The sequence below is a fragment of the Sorex araneus genome, chromosome 2 (assembly GCF_027595985.1).
Source record: "Sorex araneus isolate mSorAra2 chromosome 2, mSorAra2.pri, whole genome shotgun sequence".
NCBI classification, from domain to species: Eukaryota; Metazoa; Chordata; class Mammalia; order Eulipotyphla; family Soricidae; genus Sorex; species Sorex araneus.
Genome location: NC_073303.1, coordinates 114,790,303 through 114,812,589, shown reverse-complemented (window position 1 = coordinate 114,812,589; position 22,287 = coordinate 114,790,303). Strand labels below are relative to the sequence as shown.

At 36.4% G+C, this 22,287-nt stretch overlaps 1 protein-coding gene across 2 annotated transcripts in view; it reads right to left on the bottom strand.

Moving 5' to 3' along the window:
- CSMD3 (CUB and Sushi multiple domains 3) overlaps positions 1-22,287 on the bottom strand; it is a 1,180,343-nt gene that overhangs the window by 672,866 nt on the left and 485,190 nt on the right. For both annotated transcript variants that reach the window (XM_004607658.2, XM_055125482.1), the window contains one exon: positions 8,532-8,656. In XM_004607658.2, the coding sequence (XP_004607715.2) occupies positions 8,532-8,656 (125 nt within the window). The remainder of the gene's footprint in view (positions 1-8,531; positions 8,657-22,287) is intronic.

Sequence of the window (22,287 nt, the reverse complement as noted above, 5' to 3'; positions counted from 1 at the left end):
TGTGTGTTTGTGTGTGTGTGTGTAGCCCTTTTTAGATATGTGGTAACTGCATGTTTTCTCACCTCACTAACTAGACAGCCTTTATTTTAGCCATAGTTTGAATAATGCAAATGCTTTTTAAAGATTTGACAAAGTGCCTTATTTAGATTTTTTTTTCCTTTTTTTTTCAAGTGGAATTGAATCATTCAAGTCTGCAGCCAGTGTCAAAGAATATTCTTCTAGTGTTTTCCTCAATGTACTTTTTAGCTTTGAACCTAATATCTGGTTTTAAATCTATTGAAAATCAACTTTTAACTGGTGTGAAATTCTGGCTCGACTTAATCTATAACATGACTTTCTGGAGAGTCTTTGTTTTTTTTTCTTTTCATGCTTCTTGACTTCTTTCTTGAATATGTGGTATGTGCCTATCTGTGCATGTGTGTGTTAATTAGTTGCCCTTATCTGTGATTTTAAAAGGTCTTACAACGTTTTAGTGTTCAGGGACACATATATGAAACATATTTCATTACAGTTCAATGCATCAATAATCAAAGTTACTTAATTATCTCAGTAACATTCATTTGGAGTTGATTTGATTTTAATCAGAGTGCAACAAGAAGATTCACATACTGCCCAAGTTTTAGATAACTTTTTAAAAATTTTATTTAATATATAAACAATTGTAAAATTTGCTCTAGCTGGAAAATAGACATACAGCTTAATGTCTCTAATAATAAAGAAGAAATGTGAACATATGACAAATATCCATATCTAAACCATCTGTCTATCTTATTTACCACATGTCACTATTAATTGCTAATATCATCCCCATTATGCAACAGCTCATCTGTAACATTATGACATGAAATTAAAAAGGCATAAATAACAACAGAAAAACACCTGCTATATGTGTTTTTGCTTGATAAGTTTCAGCAGGTTCTGATTTGCTCTTAGGCATAATTTTCTAATTGTTTTACGTAATGAAAAGCCCCTCATGGGTCATTTTTTCTGCCTACAATCAACTGAGAAATATCTTCTTAAACACTTTATTATATATAAGACTTTCACAACACATCAGAATGTTTTCACAACAGAATGTTTTTGCCAACTCTATTGTGATAATAATATGAGCAGAACTGTTACTGTATTAGATAAGTAAAAGGATAAAATAAATTACAAAGTACAGCTTTCAAGAACCTTAAAACTGCAAAATTCCTAAATAAAAATTAGTAAATGAGGGTCATGCTCTTAAATCTGAGCAACAATTACATACATATAATATAAATAGTCTATCAATTTTTAACTTTGTATATTGAAGTGAGGATATAAACTAATTGTTAATCTCATGGTTAAAGGAAAAGGAATTATAGAAAAAAATGAAAACAGTCCTCCTTTTTGCAATAGGCAAAACAAATTCATTTTAGCATCCAAGGACTTCAGAGCTTGAGTTACTTGGTGGGTTTCAGTAAAAATAAAATAAAATAAAATAAAATAAAATAAAAATGCAGTAGACATACCGCCAGCTGAATGCTAAATCTAAACTATGAGGTAATTCAATTAAATATTTTGACAAAATAGAAATAGAAAATTGCTCTTGGAGAATGAAAATTTTAGACTTTGAAAAGTGGGCTAATGTTAATAATAATGGGGTTTCATTTCAAAATGGTCAAAGGTAAAATTAGGATGTGATTATATTTGCATTGAAATAGTTCTGGAATAAACTTTTGGTAAGAGCTAAAAAACACAACAGAATGGAAACAAATTCATGAACGACTCTGAAATGCAGAGAAGTAAGTCACTCTTTTTACTACCAGCTCTACTGCAAGCCTTACTAGGTCTATCAGCTGTTTGGGCTTTATATAGTTATGGTTTCATGTAGTATAAAGTTCCATGTTCATACAAATTCTGTACTTCATGTGAACTTATTACTGACACATCACAAGACTCCACAGCTAAGGAATCTTATAGTTATATAGAGAATAGATGGCTCCATTGCAAAATAGTGGACCTGAAATCGCATAAGTCTGAATCGATAAACTATCTTTCTCTTTTTCTTTCTTTCTTTCTTTCTTTCTTTCTTTCTTTCTTTCTTTCTTTCTTTCTTTCTTTCTTTCTTTCTTTCTTTCTTTCTTTCTTTCTTTCTTTCTTTCTTTCTTTCTTTCTTTCTTTCTTTCTTTCTCTCTTTCTTTCTCTCTTTCTTTCTTTCTTTCTTTCTTTCTCTCTTTCTTTCTCTCTTTCTTTCTTTCTCTTTCTCACTTACTCTTTCTTTCTTTCTCTCTCTCTTTTTCTCTCTTTATTCCTTTCCTTCTCTCCTTATCTCTTTCTTTTGCTCTCTTTCTTTCATTCTTTCTCTTCCTTTCTCCCATTTTGCATTTCACTGGTATATAGTATGAAACTGAGAAACAGTCTGAGGCCTTTGCATATTTTAAAGATACAATAAAATTAAGAGTTTTTTGTTTGTTTTGTTTGTGTTGTTTGTTTGGGGGTTAATACTCATTTAGCTCAGAATAGATTTCCAGTTCTGTGGTTAGGGAACATTCCTGGTGGACATACGGGGACTTATGGGGCCCTGGGAGTCAGAGCAAGGTCAGCTATGTACAGGCAAGTGCCCTACCTGCTGTACTAATGGTAACTTATGTCATGAGACTATTCTACCATCAATATGCATGATAAATTATAGTGACAATGTGTTTAGAGGTTGAAGAGTATATCTAGAGAAACTTCAAAGGTGAAAATGCATAAATTAATCTAATGTTTCTCCTTTTACATTATTCCACATATCAAACCAAACACAGGGATCGTCTATTCCCACCATATCAAACATAAATGCCAGCACATTGTAATATTTTCCCACGATATAACCTGTATATCAGAAATCAGTTCCAAAGATCGCTGTTGAAATCCAAAATAACGCCAAGGCATGAACACACAGTATGTCCTTTGTATCTTTGTCTGACCATCTTCAATCAAGGAAGAAATAATCCTCAGTTACAATTTGCAAAATATTATACCTCTCTATTGTAAAAACTGTTAAGTATGATTTAGTTTTGTGTTTAGGTCCTGCAAATCACTAGAAAAGAATGAAATGCATCACAAACTGTATTTTAGTGGTATTAAATGGCATATTTCTTTGACTAACAGTATACATAATTATTATTATTATTGGTCCAAAGAAATAGTACAGTGGGTAGTGAATCTGTTCTGCGTGTATCTAACACAGGTGGGATCCCAGGACCTCCAAATGGTCCTCCGAGCCTAACAGAAGGGATCCCTAAGTACAGAGATAGGAGTAAGACCTGAGCACTGCTGGATGTGGCCCCCAAACAAACAAAAAAAAATCACTATATTTGTAAGTGATCAAAATTATAATAAAAGAGTTAGAAGTGATTCCTGTCTCCTCTTGCCTTCTAGAATCCTTCTGTTTATGCTTCTGTGCCTTTTATAAATTTGGCCTCCGGCAATCCTTTCTTTATTCCTACAAGTGGCTCAAGCTATCTGCCTTAATAGACAAAAAATTGTCGGTTATTTGGAGTTAGAAAAATAAATATGGTCTGAAAATTAGTAAAAAAAAAGTATTTAGTCTATAGTAACGCTTAACTGTTTCCAAGTATGCATATGCTTAACTCCTTTGGAAATACTACTTATTTGAACAATATGCATGTTTAAAATAAATATCCAATGTACTATTCAAGTTAGATGCCTATTTGCATAAGCTCTATATTTTTGAAATCTATTAGATTTTTCAACAAAGAAATAATTGTTTTCATAACTGAAACTGCAATATAGTAAATATTCCATATACATATCCCATTTAGGAAATAAAAATTATTAACTGAGTTTGTGTAAAACACATTATTATTAATTTCTGAATTGGTCTTTTTCTTTTAATTCATAATATGCCATTTTTGTGAACTTTCAATTCTTTAAAATCACCATTTCTTGATTGCTCAACCATGCAACACATAGACAGCAGCTATATTAATAACCTCTCAAAGGTGCAGTGCACTGATACTGCTATTTATGCTTCTGTCTGGGAAAAAGCATATTTATTCTGTCCAAGTACCCATAAGACATGAAAACTAGCCTTTGTTCAGACTCACAGTGGATAGTCATTTTAAAACTTCAATTACTATTTCAGCATGTTCTCTCCATTACTGTTTCCAGAACCACAGTCAGTAATTTCTAATAGCAAAATGTTCTTTTTAATCCACACACATGTGTCTTGCATGCAATAAGCAAACAAATCTATATAGAAATGATCAGCATCCGTAGAAAAGATTTTAAAAATTATCACCATTAGCAGTCTGAAAATTTTACATAATGACCTAATTATTTTACATAATTACCTAATGACCATAGCATGAATCAATGACTATAGACTTAATGTATAAATGTCTTACACATAAATATAGAAGTGATATAGAAATACAACTGTCCTCAACTTGAAGATTATTATAAATCAATACTCAACAACTTAAATTTAAATCAGTATAGAGCTACTCTGTGCTATCTATGGAAATTTGTGAGTATAAATAATATAACGTTATTTCTATCTCTGAATAATTCATAATCATAATAAATATGGTTCATCATTTTCATTGAAATGGAAGTCTAGAGTAAAAAAAAATGATAGTTAACGGACTGGAGAGAGAGTAGGGCGCTTGCCCTGCCCATGGGTCACTCAGGCTCAAGCCCTACAAGTGGACATACGGACTCCCATTCTCTGCCGGAAGTGACCCTAGAGTTTAGATCCAGCAGTAAGCTCCAAGCAATGCCAAGTATGGCCCCCAAACAAACACAGTAATAGTTTCTGTCCTACTTCTTACAGATCTTAAATTCCACAACCCAGGTATCATTTCTCTTGTGTTAATTGTTCCTACATTAACAGTATGTGTTTCTGTTCATCTCCTATTCCCCAATGCCTCTTTTAGCCATTTAATTTATATAAAACTTAATCAGGAATAGTTGTGTTGGACAATTTTAAATCTACCACTTACATCATTTCTTATAACTAAGATGCATATACAGGAGATATCACAAGAAATCAGCTTTCAGGGATGAGAGATACTGTGCAGGGCTTAAGCTGCGTGCTCTACGCAACCAGCTTCATTCCCATATCGGGCACCACAATTTCCCCTGAGCACAGCCAGCCGCGGTCCGGGAGTCTGTCAGGGTGCTACAGACATGGCCAAGATTCTCACTTCCACTGCAGAGCCCAAACTGACCACTGTATTTTTGCATTTTATCACTGGTTACATTGGTCAAAATTAAAAAGGGTTCCTGGCCTTGTTCAGCTCAGCTTCCCCATCCAACTAACACCCCCTCCCCCCAACTACAAAAGAATTTAAAGGGAAAGAGTCAACATTTAACGTTTTAGTTTGGTTTTATTCCCTATACTAATGTAACTAACTCCTATGGCACTTAGCACTCACCATGTCATGTTATTCAGAATGTTGCAATACGTTTCAGACTCAATAGCCAACAGAATGTTATTTTTGTGTGCATCAATGACTTTGTATTAGACAGACTGCAACTTTCATCCAAAGTTGCCAAGTTCTCTATTTGGCAGCTTATGTAAGTTCAATAAGCAAGTTATCATTAAAAGTTGCTACTCAGTTTTGATGTATTAAGATCATATAAATACTTTACCTAGCTTTCCCATTATTCTTAATTCTTTATTCCTTCTAGCACTATTTTAAAATATTTTAAAATAGCATTATATGAAATTCCATAAGAGCTTGAAAACAAGAAAGGTAATGAATATTCACCTGTGACAAGAACATTTTGCTTGAGCTAAAAAAATAGGTAGACTATAGTCTTTTTTGAATGGGTAGTCAGTTTCAAGTGAGTGAAAAATACATGTTGCCTCTTTTCATTATTTTATTATTATTATTACTAATCCCAAAGTTTCAAATCCTGGATTTCTCTCTTTTAGAAAGACTTTATTTAGAACTATGTCATGTTCAGGACTTTTGAGTTTGAAAAGTTACTGGGTCTCTGTCTGCCTTATTCCTCAATTCTAAATGAAGATAATAATGCTCCCAATAATGGATATTGAATTTTAAATGAGTCAATATACATGACATTAGTATACTCTCTGAGAATTATTTATCTTATAAAAAATTTATTTAATTAAAGAGCCTTGATTTACAAAGATATTGATAGTTGAGTTTTAGGTATATAATATTTCAAAACCAATTCCATCACCAGTGTCAACGAACTTCCCTTCATCAGTGTTTTATTCTCCATCTCTGCCTTCCCATCCCCTCCAACATCTCCCAACTTTAAGACATATTACAACATTATCAAGTTACAAAGTTCAGTGCTTGCTGTTTGACTCTCATGTTTTCAGTGTTGTTGAGTCTGTGCCTTGGATACTTAGCTGTATCACTCTTTCACATCACCAGTATAACAAAAGTTGGGATCTGACCTCTGTTCCTTCAGTAATAACTCCCTTGATTTCTTCCCTTCTCTGGTCTTTGATACATTACAGTTCCTCATCCAATTATTCTGTTATTAATGTTATCATTATTATTATTATTATTATTGAGAAGTAGTTTATTCCATATGCCAAAAACAGTAATAAGTCTCACGATGGAGACATTACTCATGCCTGCTCGAGCAAATCGATGAACAATGAGATGACAGTGACAGTGACAGTGAAATAGTTTATTATTAACTAAAAATGGAGCCAATGATGGAAACACTGGTACCAATAGAAAATCCTCACACAAAATTCAATAACCCAAGTTCATGGTATTTAAGATTCTTTTCACTGTCTGGCCAGAGAGTGGAGTGGGAAAGGCTATTTCCTTGCATGCAGCTGCCCCAGATTTTATCTACACCACAAAGGGTCCATGGAGACCCACCAGAAGTAAGCCTTCAGTTGTTGGGGGCCGAAACCTTGGGAAAGAGAACTTGGCCGTTCCCTAAACAAAGATTAGCCACCAGGATATTATGAAAATATATGCATCACAAGATAATAGCTGAACTGTTACAGAGACAGACATCCTGTGCTGGGGACAAAAAAGCACAGACAAATCGTGCTCCGGCCCATCATGTCCCCTTAAGCAAATACCCCTGGTGACCCCCTCCGGACCCCTGTTCCGGCCTGCCCTACAGCCTATATATTTTGTGCTTCTGCCTTCAATAAACGAGACCTTGACAACACTCCCTTGCTTGGTCTCCTTCTCTCTCGCCCATGACTTTTTCAGGTAGTTCCTCTTCGAAACTCTGAATTACTGGTCCCGCAGGACGGGACACTCAGTAGGGCAGGTTTTAACCAAACTTCTTTTCCTAGCCTTATAAACTTGACTAACATCTTTTATTCTTCCCTGTCTTCCCTGTTTCTAACTGTATCGAGCCAATTACCAACTATTTTTGTCTTTTCTCTACAGCAGTTCTAAAATCTGTTAGTCCTCTGTCCCCGTGATATCATCCTTACTCTGCGAGGAGCTAGCAGAAATTTGAGCACTTAGATACAGACAAAAATACAATGAGAAGCAGTTATTGAAAACAAAAACAGAGTCTGGAGAGAGAGTAGAGTGGATCAAGTAGTTGGAATTTTTTGTGCCTGCACTCGATCACGGCGCCACATATGATCTGCTGCCAGCACCAGGAGTGATCCCTGAACACAGAACACACTCAATCCTGAGCACCAGACAGGCTGTGGCCCAAAATACACCAGGGACACAAACACCACCAGCGCATGCAAAAATCGGAATGTGATGTTCATATTCAAACAAGGCTTAAAAAAAATGTATAAAAAAGAAACCTCGTTAAGTTTATATGAAAATATTTCATTTGCAGAAAGGTGGCAGGAGTGTACCTTATTAGCAATTGCTACTCACACAAAAAGCTAGAACACTCATTTATTTGTCTGAGTTTATATGAAATAACAATAAGACTCAAGCTCCTCCATTCCACCAAAAGCACAAAAAAATGGATATATAAATAATTAAAATAGCAACTGTACAAGCAGAGGTAGAACTGCAGTTAACAGACCCATTTCGTGGACCAGAGAGAAAGTGAAGTGGACAAGGCACTTCCCTTGCACGGGTACCACCCGTATTCTCTCCCTGGAAGTCCCTCTAGCTCGCAACCTAGCTCTCTTGCTAGTGGTCTAGCAGGAGTGCAGACCTGCCAGGGATGATCTGACTGGAAAAATCCCAAGCACCAACTAAGTGTGGCTCCAAAACAAATGGTGAAAAAAAAAAAGAGCTAAACATTTTATGCATGCAGTCCATACCACAGGGTTATTTTTGCTACACATACAAAAGACCAACAAACTTACTATAATATAAGTATTACATATATTATGTTCTAAATGCTATTATATGATTACTATATTGGGAAATCCTTGGTAATCTAACACAGTGGTTAATGTAGTCCATATTTTGAAGACACATTACTAAATAACTGATTTAAATGCCTCATTAATGACTTGATGGCATATCAAAGATTTAATGGAAATCTCATTCAATAAAATACCAAAAATAAATGAATAAAATTAAAATGTGTTGGCCACATGCCAATTTTAAAGACATTATTACCTTTACAAACAGGCCGGTGGTCACTCCAAGCAGCAAAGACTTCAGCTATTCGTTGACAGGTGATGCTTTTAGCTCCCTGTAGGACATAATCTTCATCACAAGAGAATTGAACAGTTGATCCAAGGCTGAAAATAAAGAATTTAAAATGTATTCAATGGCCTATAATGAATGGGTAGGCTTCATTTATAGTGGCAACACAATTGGGAAAAAAAAAAAAGGAAATACTATTTTGACAAAGGTATTTTTCTATTTTCAAAACAAAATAAGGAAATTGGACTTTTTCACCACTCACACGTGCCATAAAATATTAACCTATTGGAAGTCACTAATATACACTCACCATCAGGAATGTAGAAACATATCATCAAGCTGAGTTACCTTATTAGTTGTAAAAGCTAATATTAAATTTCTCATTGAAAATAGGTTGCAAATGTGAAGTAAAATATTTAATGTCTGATTTGAATCCCAATGCCTGAGGCTATAATATACTATGGCGTGTCTCTAGCATGTATTTTATGCAAATTAATTCAGATATATATTTGTAGATTTATGTGTTTAAGTTTTAACATATATATTACTTGTTGCATATAACTTATATATGTGTTATATAAAGCATGTATGTGTTATATATACATGGACACACAAATTTAGGACTACACAATATTACAGTTTTAGTTGTTGTTGTTTTGGGGTCACACCCAGTAGTGCTAAGGACTTCCTCCTGGCTCTGCAGTTAGATATCACTGCTATCCGGGCACAGGGGCCCAAATGGAAAGCCTTCATGAACATGCTTAGGCCACCTGCAAGGTAAGCACCCTACCCACTGTACTATTGCTCTGGTCCCAAGTGGTTTTTCATGGACAATTTATTATCCATTTAACCTACTGCAATTTTAAATTTTCTTTGCTCAAAGCTGAAGCAATAAAGACATGTTATAGGAATGTGGAACTTAAAAATAATGTTCACAACACTTCTAAAACCAAGATCTGTTATTTTTTCTTATTTCTCACTGCCAGAATGATGCTAATCTGATCCCAGCCACCACAAATTCCTCCTTCCTTCCTTCCCTTCCTTCCTTTCTCTTCTGGACCATGTCTGTTTGTGCCACAGGCTCTGAGCTCAGGGCTTACTCTAGGCTGTTTTCAGGGATCACTCTTTCAGTGGACTAGATTATGGATTTGGCATATGAAAAGCAAGTGCCTTAACCCATTTATCATTACTTAACTCCAAATGTATCATTTGTTGCCAGTATTTCTTTGTCTATGTTGCTGGTTTTCCTGTTCTTTTCTTAATGCCCCTAAATCTATCCTAAAATAATGCATATAGCAATATTTGATTGCCTTTATTGGGGCTTGGACCTTCTTTCTGATATTTGACTTTGAGCCACGTAGTGCTTAGGTCTTAGTCCTGGCTTGGTGCTTGGAGTGATCCCACACAGTGCTTGGGGAACCATACATCGGACCAGGAATTGTAGCAGAGATAGCTACATGTGAAGAGCATGACGTACGTCCTATAGTATCTCTCCCATAACCACAACAACTGGTTTTATTTGAAGGTAATTTAAATTCTGCCATTCATCTGTACCAAATTTCCTAATACTTATCTATTTCATTCACAGCAATGCCCTTAAAATAGCCTGTGTTAATATGGACGATTCTCAAAAAACTAGAGTTTGAGCTCCCATTTGACCCAGCAATACCACTGCTGGGAATATATCCCAGAAAAGCCAAAAAGTATAGTCGAAGTGACATCTGCACTTATATGTTCATCGCAGCACTGTTTACAATAGCCAGAATCTGGAAAAAACCCGAGTGCCCTAGAACAGATGACTGGTTGAAGAAACTCTGGTACATCTATACAATGGAATACTATGCAGCTGTTAGAAAAAATGAGGTCATGACGTTTGCATATAAGTGGATCAACATGGAAAGTATCATGCTAAGTGAAATGAGTCAGAAAGAGAGAGGCAGACATAGAAAGATTGCACTCATCTGTGGAATATAGAATAATAGACTATAAGACTAATGCCCAAGAATAGTAGAAATAAGTACCAGGAGGTTGTCTCCATGGCTTGGAGGCTGGTCTCTCATTCTGGGTAACTCAGGGAAGGGACCACCAAGTAAAATGTGGTTGGAGGTCATGTGGGGGAAGGGTGATGCGGGCCGAATATAGACTAGAGACTGAACACAGTGGCCACTCAACACCTTTATTGCAAACCACAACACCTAATCAGAGCAAGAGAACAAAAGGGAAGACCCTGCCATAGTGGCAGTGTGGGGTGGGGGGAGACGAGACTGGGGAGGTGGGAGGGATGTTGGGTTTACTGGTGGTGGAGAATGGGCACTGGTGAAGGGATGGGTTATCGAACTTTGTGTGGGGGAAACATGAGCACAAAAATGTATAAATCTGTAACTGTACCCTCACATTGACTCTCTAATTAAAAATAAACTAATAAAAAAAAGACAAAAAAAATAGACTGTGTTATCTACGCACACGTAGATGTCACTCCCATTCTCTCTCCCTAAATCTTTACACATTGGTACATATGAAACAAATATAAACAATAGTGCAAGTCTGTGGTCCAAATAGTTTAGATAAATCATATCTCTATAATTGGATAAAGTTATTCTTAAATTATGTATAATATACATGTACTCCTCCTCCCACCACCTGACACATTTGCTCTGTTCCTGAAACAACAAAGAAAATTAATGGCATTAGAACAGAGAAAATGAAGGAGACAGCGGCATGAAATTAAGTTAAGGGAGCAATTAGGGATTAGAGGAAGATCATTAATAAATGTGCTGGTCATGGAAAGAATTTTAAATTTTACTTTGAAAAAATATTCTGTTACTGCAGAACTGTGAAACAAGGAACGGCTTTTGTTTTATATTATAAAATGACCACACTGACAGCTGAATAAACTTTAAAGAGGCAAGGTTAACAAGCCATTGCAGTTCTCGTGGAGATTTAATGGCCATTTGCACTAAGGAGGCAATGGTTACAAATTAATTATTTTAAAACATTAAAACATAAGTCTTCACTATAGGTAGGGTATAGCCTGGACATGATCTTTAATTATAATCAGTGCATTAATTTAACAAAGTATTTTGTTAAAAGAAGTGTCATGGTATTTGCCACAGATTTCAATAAGACTTTGGTTTTAAAGAGATTCTTGGAGCTAGAGACAGCTCAAAAGACTGAGCGCCTATTTTGAATGCAAAAGGCCTACATTGAACCCCTGTACCACATAAGGTCCTGGGAACACTAATAGGTGACCCCCAAATTAACCAAAACAAACAAAATAAATAAAAGAGTTCTGCATACAACAGAAAATATATCACACAGATGAAGTAACAAGTCTTTGTTGAAGTAACAAGTCTCTTCCATTCCTTTCAAAATGCATTGAAAGGAGTTCATTCCTTTTTGAAAGTCATAGACTAATTGATTTTGCTTGGAAAGAGAAATTGGATGATCATGAATTCTTCCGTGCTTAGCCATTTGTGTCAAAAATTCTTATTCATTGTCTCTGCCTAACCTTCACCTTCAGCACCCTCTCACACACAAAGAAGACTAACAATCCTACCAACGTTTCCTCTGCTTGGTATTTTGGGAAAAAAGGCTAAGAACTACGTTAATGTCTTTAATATAAAGAGGCGGATCTTTCAAATTCTAACTATGTCCTGTCCCAGTTTTATGGTTTTTCAAATGGAACCATGTCTCTAAGTCCAGTTTTATGGTTTTTCAAATGGAACCATGTCTCTACGTCTGAGATCCCTAATGCTAGTATCATGTATGAAAATATAATTTGTAAACTACATTATGCTGAATGCATATTGGACACTCAATTATATCCTAGAATCATAGAAATAACAGTGAATGTCAGGATAGGAATACAAAAGGAGGCAATACCAAGTGATCAAGCATACTACATAGAATGATTTACTGTGTCAGGGGGCTGGAGAGACAGTATGCCTTTGAGTTTGCCTTGCACATGGCTGGCCCAGATTCAATCTCTGGATCCCTATATTGGGCCCCAACTCAGAAAACATGTCACGATCTTCACTGTGATTCTACTGCCCAAGTTTTAGTGCCATCATCTTAAAAAATGATAGGGATAATAAAGCATTTGAATGAATTTTAATGTGGATTTGAAACAGGGAGGTTCTGAGTCACACCCAGTGGATTAGGATATATTCTAGGATATAATTGAGTGTCCAATATGCATTCAGCATATGTAGTTTAAAAATTGTATTTTCTCACATGATAATAGCATGAGGGATCTGAAGTTTAGAAACACTGTTCCGTGTAAAATACTATAGAAGTGATGGGGCTGGAGCGATAGCACAGCGGGTAGGGTGTTTGCCTTGCACGCGGCCTGACCTGGGTTCTAATCCCAGCATCCCATATGGTCCCCTGAGCACCGCCAGGGGTGATTCCTGAGTGAAGAGTCAGGAGTAACCCCTGTGCATCGCCGGGTGTGACCCAAAAACCCAAAAAAAAAAAATACTATAGAAGTGGTATCCCCAGGCACGGATTCAGGGATACCATGAATTCGTGCCTGGTGACCATGTGATGCTAGGGACAAAACCAGGATTAGCCCCATACAACTCAAGCCTCATAAACCCTGTGCCATTTCTCTGACCCTAATTAGGATTTTTTTATTTTAATGAATCACCATAAGATACAGTCACTGACTTACAAATTTTTCGTGAATACATTTCAATCAATTTCGAATAGCCATCCCTCCACCAGTGCCCACTCCCCACTACCAATATCCCCAGTGGCCCTCCTGTCATCCACACCCTTCCCATTTCCTGCTTCTGTGGCAGACACATTCACTCTTACTTTCTCTCTCTCCCTTTGGGTGTTATGGTTTGCAATGAAAGGAGTCTTTTTTGAAAATTGAATCACCCTGAGGTACACCTTTACAAAGTCGTTCATGACTTGAGTTTCAATCATACAATGTTATAACACCTAGAAAGCCGTCTTTTAATACAGAAATATGCATAGAAAATTCATATAAATCATTTTTAAAAATGATACAACAAAAACTGTCACTGTCACTGTCATCCTGTTGCTCATCAATTTGCTTGAGCAGGCACCAGAAACGTCTTCATTGTGAGACTTGTTTGTTACTGTTTCTGGCATATTGAATATGCCAGGCTCTGCTGTGTGCAACAAAAACAACAAAAACACAATGATAGGAGAATACTTAGTGGGCTGGAGCATATTTTTTGCAGGAAGGGTTTAATCCTCAACCGCACTATTTTCTCTTGAGTACCACTGGGGCCAAACTGAAAACAAAGCCTGAGGAATACACAAAGACCATTGCAGAAGGTTCCAAAGCAAATAACAAAGAAAGAGTTACACTACTGTAAAAACCTCACTGTAATGCAAGATCCTTTCATTAAAGAATATGTCATTTTAAAAAATACATTATTTTCTTATTTTAACCCCACACAGATAAATGCATTCATATGAAAAGTAAATGATGTCCAGGTACATAGACATAGTAGTCAAATGACCCAGGGTAGCTAGGTCAGAGCAGATGGAACACATATGGGAAACAAGGAATCTTGAGAGCACAATACAAGTGAATTTTTGTATTTGAGCATTTTTTCTCAGCTATGATTTTTTTGGATTATTTATAAGATCTAGATAATGTCCTGGTATATACAGATACCCTAATTCTAAAACAGATGTATATATTTCCAAATAATCACTGAAATAGGAGAGGTTATTCAGGATTGTTGTAAAAGAGTATGATCAAAACAAAGAAAACATAAACCAAGCGAAGAGATAAGATATATGTACAAAATGATTGCTGAAATTACCTAAAAATCTGCTTAATATCTTTAGAAAATTAAGCGATTCTCTAAATGTATATAATCGGTAAATTCTAAAGTGATTCATTAAAACATAAGCTTAGTGTCACATTAACCAAAATATGATCCTGATAAAAATAAATTTACAAAATGATTTAAATGGTTTAAATTTAAAAAGTGAATATGATCACTATGGAATTATTAAAATTGTATATTAGAAAAAATTAAAAGTAAAATGCACTTTTTTCTTATTTTTTAATTTTTTTTTATTTTTTAATTGAGTCACCATAAGAACAGTTACAGGGCCTTTAGGATCAAGTCATACCATGCTCAAACACCCATCCGTTCACCAGTGCACATGTTTCACAACCAATAACCCCAGCATACCCCCCTCCCACTCCCCCTCTGCTGTGTGGCAGATGATTTTCACTTTACTCTTTCCTTACTTTGATTACATTCAATTTTCAACAGGAAACTCACTATCATTATTTGGAGTTTTTCCCCCCAACAGTCAGAACTTCCAGAATGGCATCATTAGATTGTGTTTTCTATTGTTGGTAACAAAGAGCATACGATGTTGCATGGTCGCGAAAGTGACCGCCCAGAAATAGTAAAATGTATTTGAAGCTCTAAACTATAATATTGAATTTGAAATTCTAGTTCTCTTTTTCTTTTCAGTTTAATTGCCTATTCCATTCTTTCATAACAAGCAACTGACTCTTAAAGAAGAGCAATTTCTCTACTTGATTTTAGATTAATTACACTTCTCCTCATTATTTTTACCATTAATTACACTTCTTCAAATAAATAATCATCATATTTAATCACTACTAAAGTGATTATATTATTGCATTCATTCTGAATTTATAAAGATCACTGTTAGTACAAATAATACAAAGGGTAATAGATTACCTTATTTTTAAAAAAGATGTTTCTTTTTTCTCAACTGATAGTGATAATGTAGTTTATTAAATACTGATTTATCTAGTTTTTGTTGGATATGGAATTTAAATAATTTGAGCAGATTATGTTTAATAATAATTAGAAACAAAAATTAGAAATAAAAGCGAAGCTATAGATTGAGAAAATATCAAGCTATAAAGCTTGGAAGGCTGACAGGATAAAATCTTAAAAGATAAGACACGGGTATAAATTAGCATTTGCAGCCCTATGACATACTGAAGTACATTTTTCCTGATTAATTTTTGTCATGATAAAGTTTTCGTAATGCCATTTATTACAAAAGAAGCTCAGTCTACCTTTCTTCTACCACCAAATTGGCAAACATTTTGATAAAAGGAAAGTTAGTAAATATTTCAGTGCAATCCCTAAGTCTTTGTCAAAGCTATTCAACTCCTTTGCTGCAGTACACAAAAGAAAAAGTTGTAGAGAATAATAAATACAGGATCATGACTGCTCAAAAGATATTTATGAGCCTTATGCATTTAATTTTATATAATTTTATGTCACAAAGTAGTATTTTATTTCTAACCTTCAAAATGATTATGAAAATCATTCCTAGGGCCCTAGAGGGGTAAGGCTGCTGTCTTCCCTGCAGCCACACGGTTTAATCTCTGTCACAGTATATGATCCTGAACTTCCACCAACAGAGGTCCCTGAGCACAAAGCCAGGAGTTGACCCTGAGCAGAGACAGCAATGGGTCTATAACCACCTCATATGTCATTCTTACATCAGAAGTCATTTAATAACATGGATGGAACATACCAATGTTTTATTGTAATATCACAACTGGTGGGCTGGAGCAATAGCACAGCGGTTGGACATTCACCTTTCATGCGGCCGACCCAAGTTCAATTCCTTCGCCCCTCTCGGAGAGCCTGGCAAGCTACCGAGAGTATGGAGCCCTCTTGGCAGAGCCTGGCAAGCTACCCGTACGTCTTGGATATGCCAAAAACAATAACAATAAGTCTCTCAATGAGAGACGTTACTGGTGCCCACTCAAACAAATTGATGAGCAACGGGATGACAGTGACAGTGACAGTGACAGGGCTTGTGTTGGGGAAACGATTTGTTCAACACTGACCACGTGTTGCTATCTCAATTAGTAGTGGATCTGCTATCTGTTTAATCTCCTTCCACGTGATGTGCATTTGTGTGTAATTGTTGTTCTTTTTACTGACTGATAATGCTATTTACATCACTGTTTATATGGTTTCTCATATGTGTATAATTTAAAGCCTATACAAAAGTCGTGTGACTATCTGCTTCTATCACATAACAATTCCTATTTATTTCAGCTTAAATTCTAGCCCTAGAAATCAATCTTTCTCGTGATTTTATTGGACATATTTATATAAGTTAATGATACAAATATCAAACAGAATAGATAGAATACAACAGGCTGGAAAAATTAAATAATACTAAATCAAACAATATTCTGGAAAAAACAATCCCAAACAAATTTATTGTTCAGAAAGAAACATGAGAATAAAGGTGAGTATATTAATGTGAATTCAGTATGAGAAAATCAGTTTATTAGATATCTAAATAAACAAAATCAAACACCATCAACAAAGTTCAAAATTCTATATCTTTTGGTTTCCAAAATCAATTGCAGTACAATCTTCAGAATTCTCAGAAATCCTGCTAGTCTAACTCATAAGATGATTGCAAGATTTTAAAGTTAAGTTCCATTTGAAAAAAAATATTTTATTTTCACCTCTATATGTTTCTTCTACTATGCAGACTAGGAGATTATAACTTTCTGCTGAGAGCTTGTTTGATTTTGTATATACATCATATACTAGACATTACAATAGTTCAGATTACAATTTTTACTGTGACAACTCTAGATGTTCAGCTATCGCCCTGAACAGCAGCTTTATATCATAAGAAAAGTATTGTATGGAACTTAACTGTGTTACTATCATACTTCCTGCAGTGTTAGAAAGTGTTAGAAATATAACGATAGTGGAGAAGCCCGTCCCTCACCCCCTGCCCGAGGTCTGGGGCTCGCTCAGAAGCCCCCAGCCCTGCCTGGCCCCTCTGAGGCACCTCGCCAAGCAGCCCTGACCCTCCCTCTTCCTCAGGTTAGGGTCGTGTCCTCATGTCAGGGGGCATGGTCTCAAAAGTGGGCGTGGCCTATTTCTGGAGTGGCCGCAGTTATTTCTCCCATTCCATGCATGGTGCTTTGGTCACAATTGGTATAACCTATTCCTCTGAAGAATAGCCGGGTCATCCTAGTCACTACATGGTAATAGTCAATTAGCCTATCCCATCCTAATTTCAAAACCACTATCAGTGAACACATCAAGCAGCGCAAAAACCCCTTTTTAAAGAGATCGTAGTCCCACAGCTTCAATTGAGGCCCCTCACAAGCTAAGGTGAGCGCCTGACAGTAAAGCCCATAACAACATGAAGAAACAGCAAAAATCCCCACCACCAGGAGAGATTAAAGAAAGGATATCAAAAACCCCAACAGGGACTTCCCAGAAATACAGCAATCTCCTTTCAGATAGAGAATTCAGAGAGGAAATTGTGAAGAACTCAAAGCATCTATGGAACGGACATCCAATAAATTAAGGGAGGATAAGGATGCAGCATTTCAACAGTCCACCAAGATAATCCAGGAAGAAATGAGAACAGAAATTTCAAAGCTACGAACAGAAGTGACACAATTAAAAAAAATCGGTAGATGAAATTAAAAAACTCAGTAGGAGTCCTCAATAACAGAATGGCTACAGCCAAAGACAGAATCAGTGAGCTTGAAGATGAGTTGCAGAAAGCATATAGGCAACAACAAATAATGGCAAAAGATCTCAAAATGGCTCTTGAGTGAATTAAAGTCCTAGGGGATGACCACAAGAGAAGCAACATAAGAATTATTGGAGTACCAGAACCACAGGGAACCAATCCCAATGAAAAAAACACAATCAAAGACATCATTGCTAAGAAATTCCCAGAGCTAGAGAATGTGGGCATCCAGATCCAAGGAGTCTGAAGGGTGCCAGCTAAAAGGGACCCAAATAAAAAATCCCCAAGGCATATCATAGTCAGAATGATGAATGCCATGGATAGAGACAATACTGCAAGCAGCAAGATCAAAGAAGGAAATCACATACAAAGGAGCACCCCTTATATTCACAGCAGACCTATCAGAAGAAACCTTCCAAGGCCGCAGACAATGGTGGGATATAGTGAAAAAACTTAATGAAATGAACGCCTCACCAAGAATACTTTACCCGTCTAAACTCTCAGTTAAACTTGAAGGAACCATACACTATTTCACGGAGAAACAACAGCTCAGGAACTTCATAGACCAAAACCCAAACTTAAAAGAAGGACTAAAAGGGCTATTATAAGACAAGGAAAAATCCTAGAAGAGCAAACCCTACAGAAAGATGGCACAAAATCCCATGACAATAATTTCTCTCAATGTTAATGGTCTAAATGCACCAATCAAGAGGCACAGAGTGGCAAAATGGATTCAGAAACTAAGCCAAACTTTCTGCTGCCTACAAGAAACACATCTGAACAATCAGAGCAAACACAGACTCAATGTCAAAAGATGGAAAACAATCCTGCAAGCAAATAACTCCCTCAAAAAAGCAGGGATGGCGATACTAGTATCCAAAAACATAGATTTCAGGCTGAAAAAGAACAGAAGGGACAGTGAAGGTCATTTTCTACTCATCAAGGGGTATGTACGACAGGAAGAAATCACACTCTTAAACGTATATGCACCTAATGAATGACAAGCTAAATTCTCAAAAGAACTCCTAACAGAATTTAAGGAGGACATAACTAGCACCACGATAGTACTTGGAGACTTCAACACTGCCCTATCACCTCTGGATAGATCTATAAGAACAACACTCAGCAAAGAAACAATGGCTATGAAGGAAGAAATGGAGGAGACAGGGCTAATAGACCTATACAGGGCTATACACCCCCAAAAGAAAGAATACACATTCCTTTCCAGCATACACGGAACATTTTCCAAAATAGACCACGTTCTGGGTCACAAGCTATACCTTAATAGAATTGGGAAGATAGAAATTGTATCAACTATCTTTTCAGACCACAATGCGCTGAAGTTGGAAGGTAATCACACACAGACACGGAGAACCAAATCAACCACCTAGAAATTAAACAACGCACTGTTGAACAATGAGTGGGTCACAAAGGAAATCAAGGAGGAAATAAAAAAAATACATGGAAACAAATGAGAATAAAGACACAAGCTACCAGAACCTATGGGATGCAGCTAAAGCTGTGTTAAGGGGAAAATTTAGAGTTCTACAAGCTTTCCTCAGGAAGGAAGAAAGTGCCTATATAGATAGCTTGACTTCACAGCTCAAGATCTTAGAAGAGGACTAGCAAAAGGAAACCAAACTAGATCGAAGGAAAGAAATAATAAAACTTAGAGCAGAAATTAATGATATGGAAACCCGAAAAATAATCCGAAAGATCAATGAAACAAAGAGCTGGTTCTTCGAGAAAATAAATAAAATTGATAAATCGCTAGCAAGACTCACAAAGAAAGAGAGAGAGAGAGACCCCTAATAAACTGAATCAGAAATGAAAAGGGGGACATCACAACAGAAACCAAGGAGATTCAAAAGATCATCAGACACTACTTTGAAAGTCTGTATGCCACAAAACAGGAGAACCTAAAAGAAATGGACGAATTCTTTGATTCCTACAATCTCCCACCTGAATAGGCCCATAAATAGCAAAGAAATCAAAACTGTAATCAAAAGTTTCCCCCAAAACAAAAGCCCAGGTCCAGATGGATTCACTGGCCAATTATTACAAACATTTAAAGATTTGTTGCCAGTTCTCTTCAAGCTTTTCCAGGAAATTGAAAAGACAGGAACCCTCCCTAACAGTTTCTATGAGGCACATATCTCCCTAATACCAAAAGCAAACAAAGACACCACTAACAAATAAAACTATATACCAATATCTCTGATGAACACTGATGCTAAGATCCTCAACAAAATACTAGCAATTAGGATTAAACAACTCATCAAAACGATCATACACCATGGCCAATGGGATTCATCCCGGGGATGCAAGGATGGTTTATCATTCAGAAATCAATCAACATAAGCCATCATATCAACAAAAGTAAAGATAAAAACCATATGATCATATAAATAGATGCAGAGAAAGCATTTGACAAGATCCAGTACCCATTTATGATGAAAACTCTTGATAAAATGGGTACAGAAGGGACTTCCCTCAAGATAGTCAAAGCCATCTACCATGAACCTATGGCAAGCATTATCATCAATGGGGAAAAACTAAGGGCCTTTCCTCTAAGATCGGGGACAAAACAAGGATGCCCACTCTCACCAATTCTCTTTAATATAGTACTGGAAGTACTAGCAATAGCCATTAGGCAAGAAAAAGATATTAAGGGCATTCAGATAGGAAAGGAAGAAATCAAACTCTTACTATTCACAGATGATATGATACTAATCTAGAGAAGCCTAAAACCTCTACGAAGAAAGTCTTAGAAACAATTGACCTGTATAGTAAGGTCTCAGGCTATAAAATCAATACCCAAAAAACCATGGCCTTCCTATATGCAAACAATGAAACAGAGGAAAGGGACATGAAAAAAACAATCCCGTTCACAATCGTGCCCCAGAAAATCAAATACCTTGGAATCGGCTTAACTAAAGAAATAATAGACCTCTACAAAGAAAACTATAAAACGCTACTCCATGAAATAAAAGAGGACATGAGGAAATGGAAACATATCCCCTGCTCATAGGGATTTGACAATCAACATTGTCAAAATGGCAATACTCCCCAAAGCATTATACAGATTCAATGCGATCCCTATAAGGATACCCATAACATACTTCAAAGAAATGGATCAAGCAATCTTGAAATTTATTTGGAACAATAAACGCCCATGGATAGCTAAAACAATTCTGTGGAAAAAAGATGATGGGAGGAATCACCCTCCCCAACCTTAAACTTTACTACAAAGCAGTAACAATTAAAACAGCATGGTACTGGCAGTCTTGGGCTGGGGCCGGTGCCGGCTCGAGCTCTGCCGAGATTCGACCTGGGTGGCCATGCCTTTGCACAGCCGCTTTGATGCTCAACGACTAGGATCCAGATCCACCTATATTACTATGGGTCAGAGCAAGTGCTTGCAGCCATGTCTCCAGACTGTGAACTAAGCTTTTGCTCCATGCTGCTCCAGGAAGGGAAATGATGCAATTTCCAACTTAAATCTCCCTGGACTTAATTACTAAAATATAGAAATCCTAAATCTCTATATCTCTTCATTCTCATTAGTGGAAAACTAATTATCAAATGTTTCCTTGTCAATAGGGCCGTATTTTGGGGGGATAAACTCCAACAATAATAGTGAGTTCTGTGTTGAAACTTCAACAACAATAGTGAGTTTTGTGTTGAAATATGGAATGTTATCAGGTAAAGAGAAAAAGAAGTGAAATTTATCAGTTATGCAGGGAGGCAGGGGGTTTGAGGGGGTGGTCGGTATACTGGTTTTATTTTGTGGTGGAATTTGGACACTGGTGAAAGGATGGGTGTTTGAGCATTGTATAACTGTGACATAAGCCTGAGAACTTTGTAACTTTCCACATGGTGATTCAATAAAATTAATTAAAAAAAAACAACATGGTAATGTAACAAAGGTAGAGCCGCAGACCAATGGAACAGAGTGGAATATCCCAACACACAACCCCAGATGTATGATCATCTAATCTTTGATACGGGGACAAGAAATGTGAAGTGGAGCATGGAAAGCCTCTTTAACAAATGGTGCTGGCATAACTGGAAGACCACATGCAAAAGAATGGGCTTAGACCTCGACCTGACACCATGCACAAAAATCAGATAAAAATGGAGTAAAGACCTCAATATCAGACCACAATCCATAAGGTACATTGAAGAAGGTCGGCAAATCCCTTCACGATAT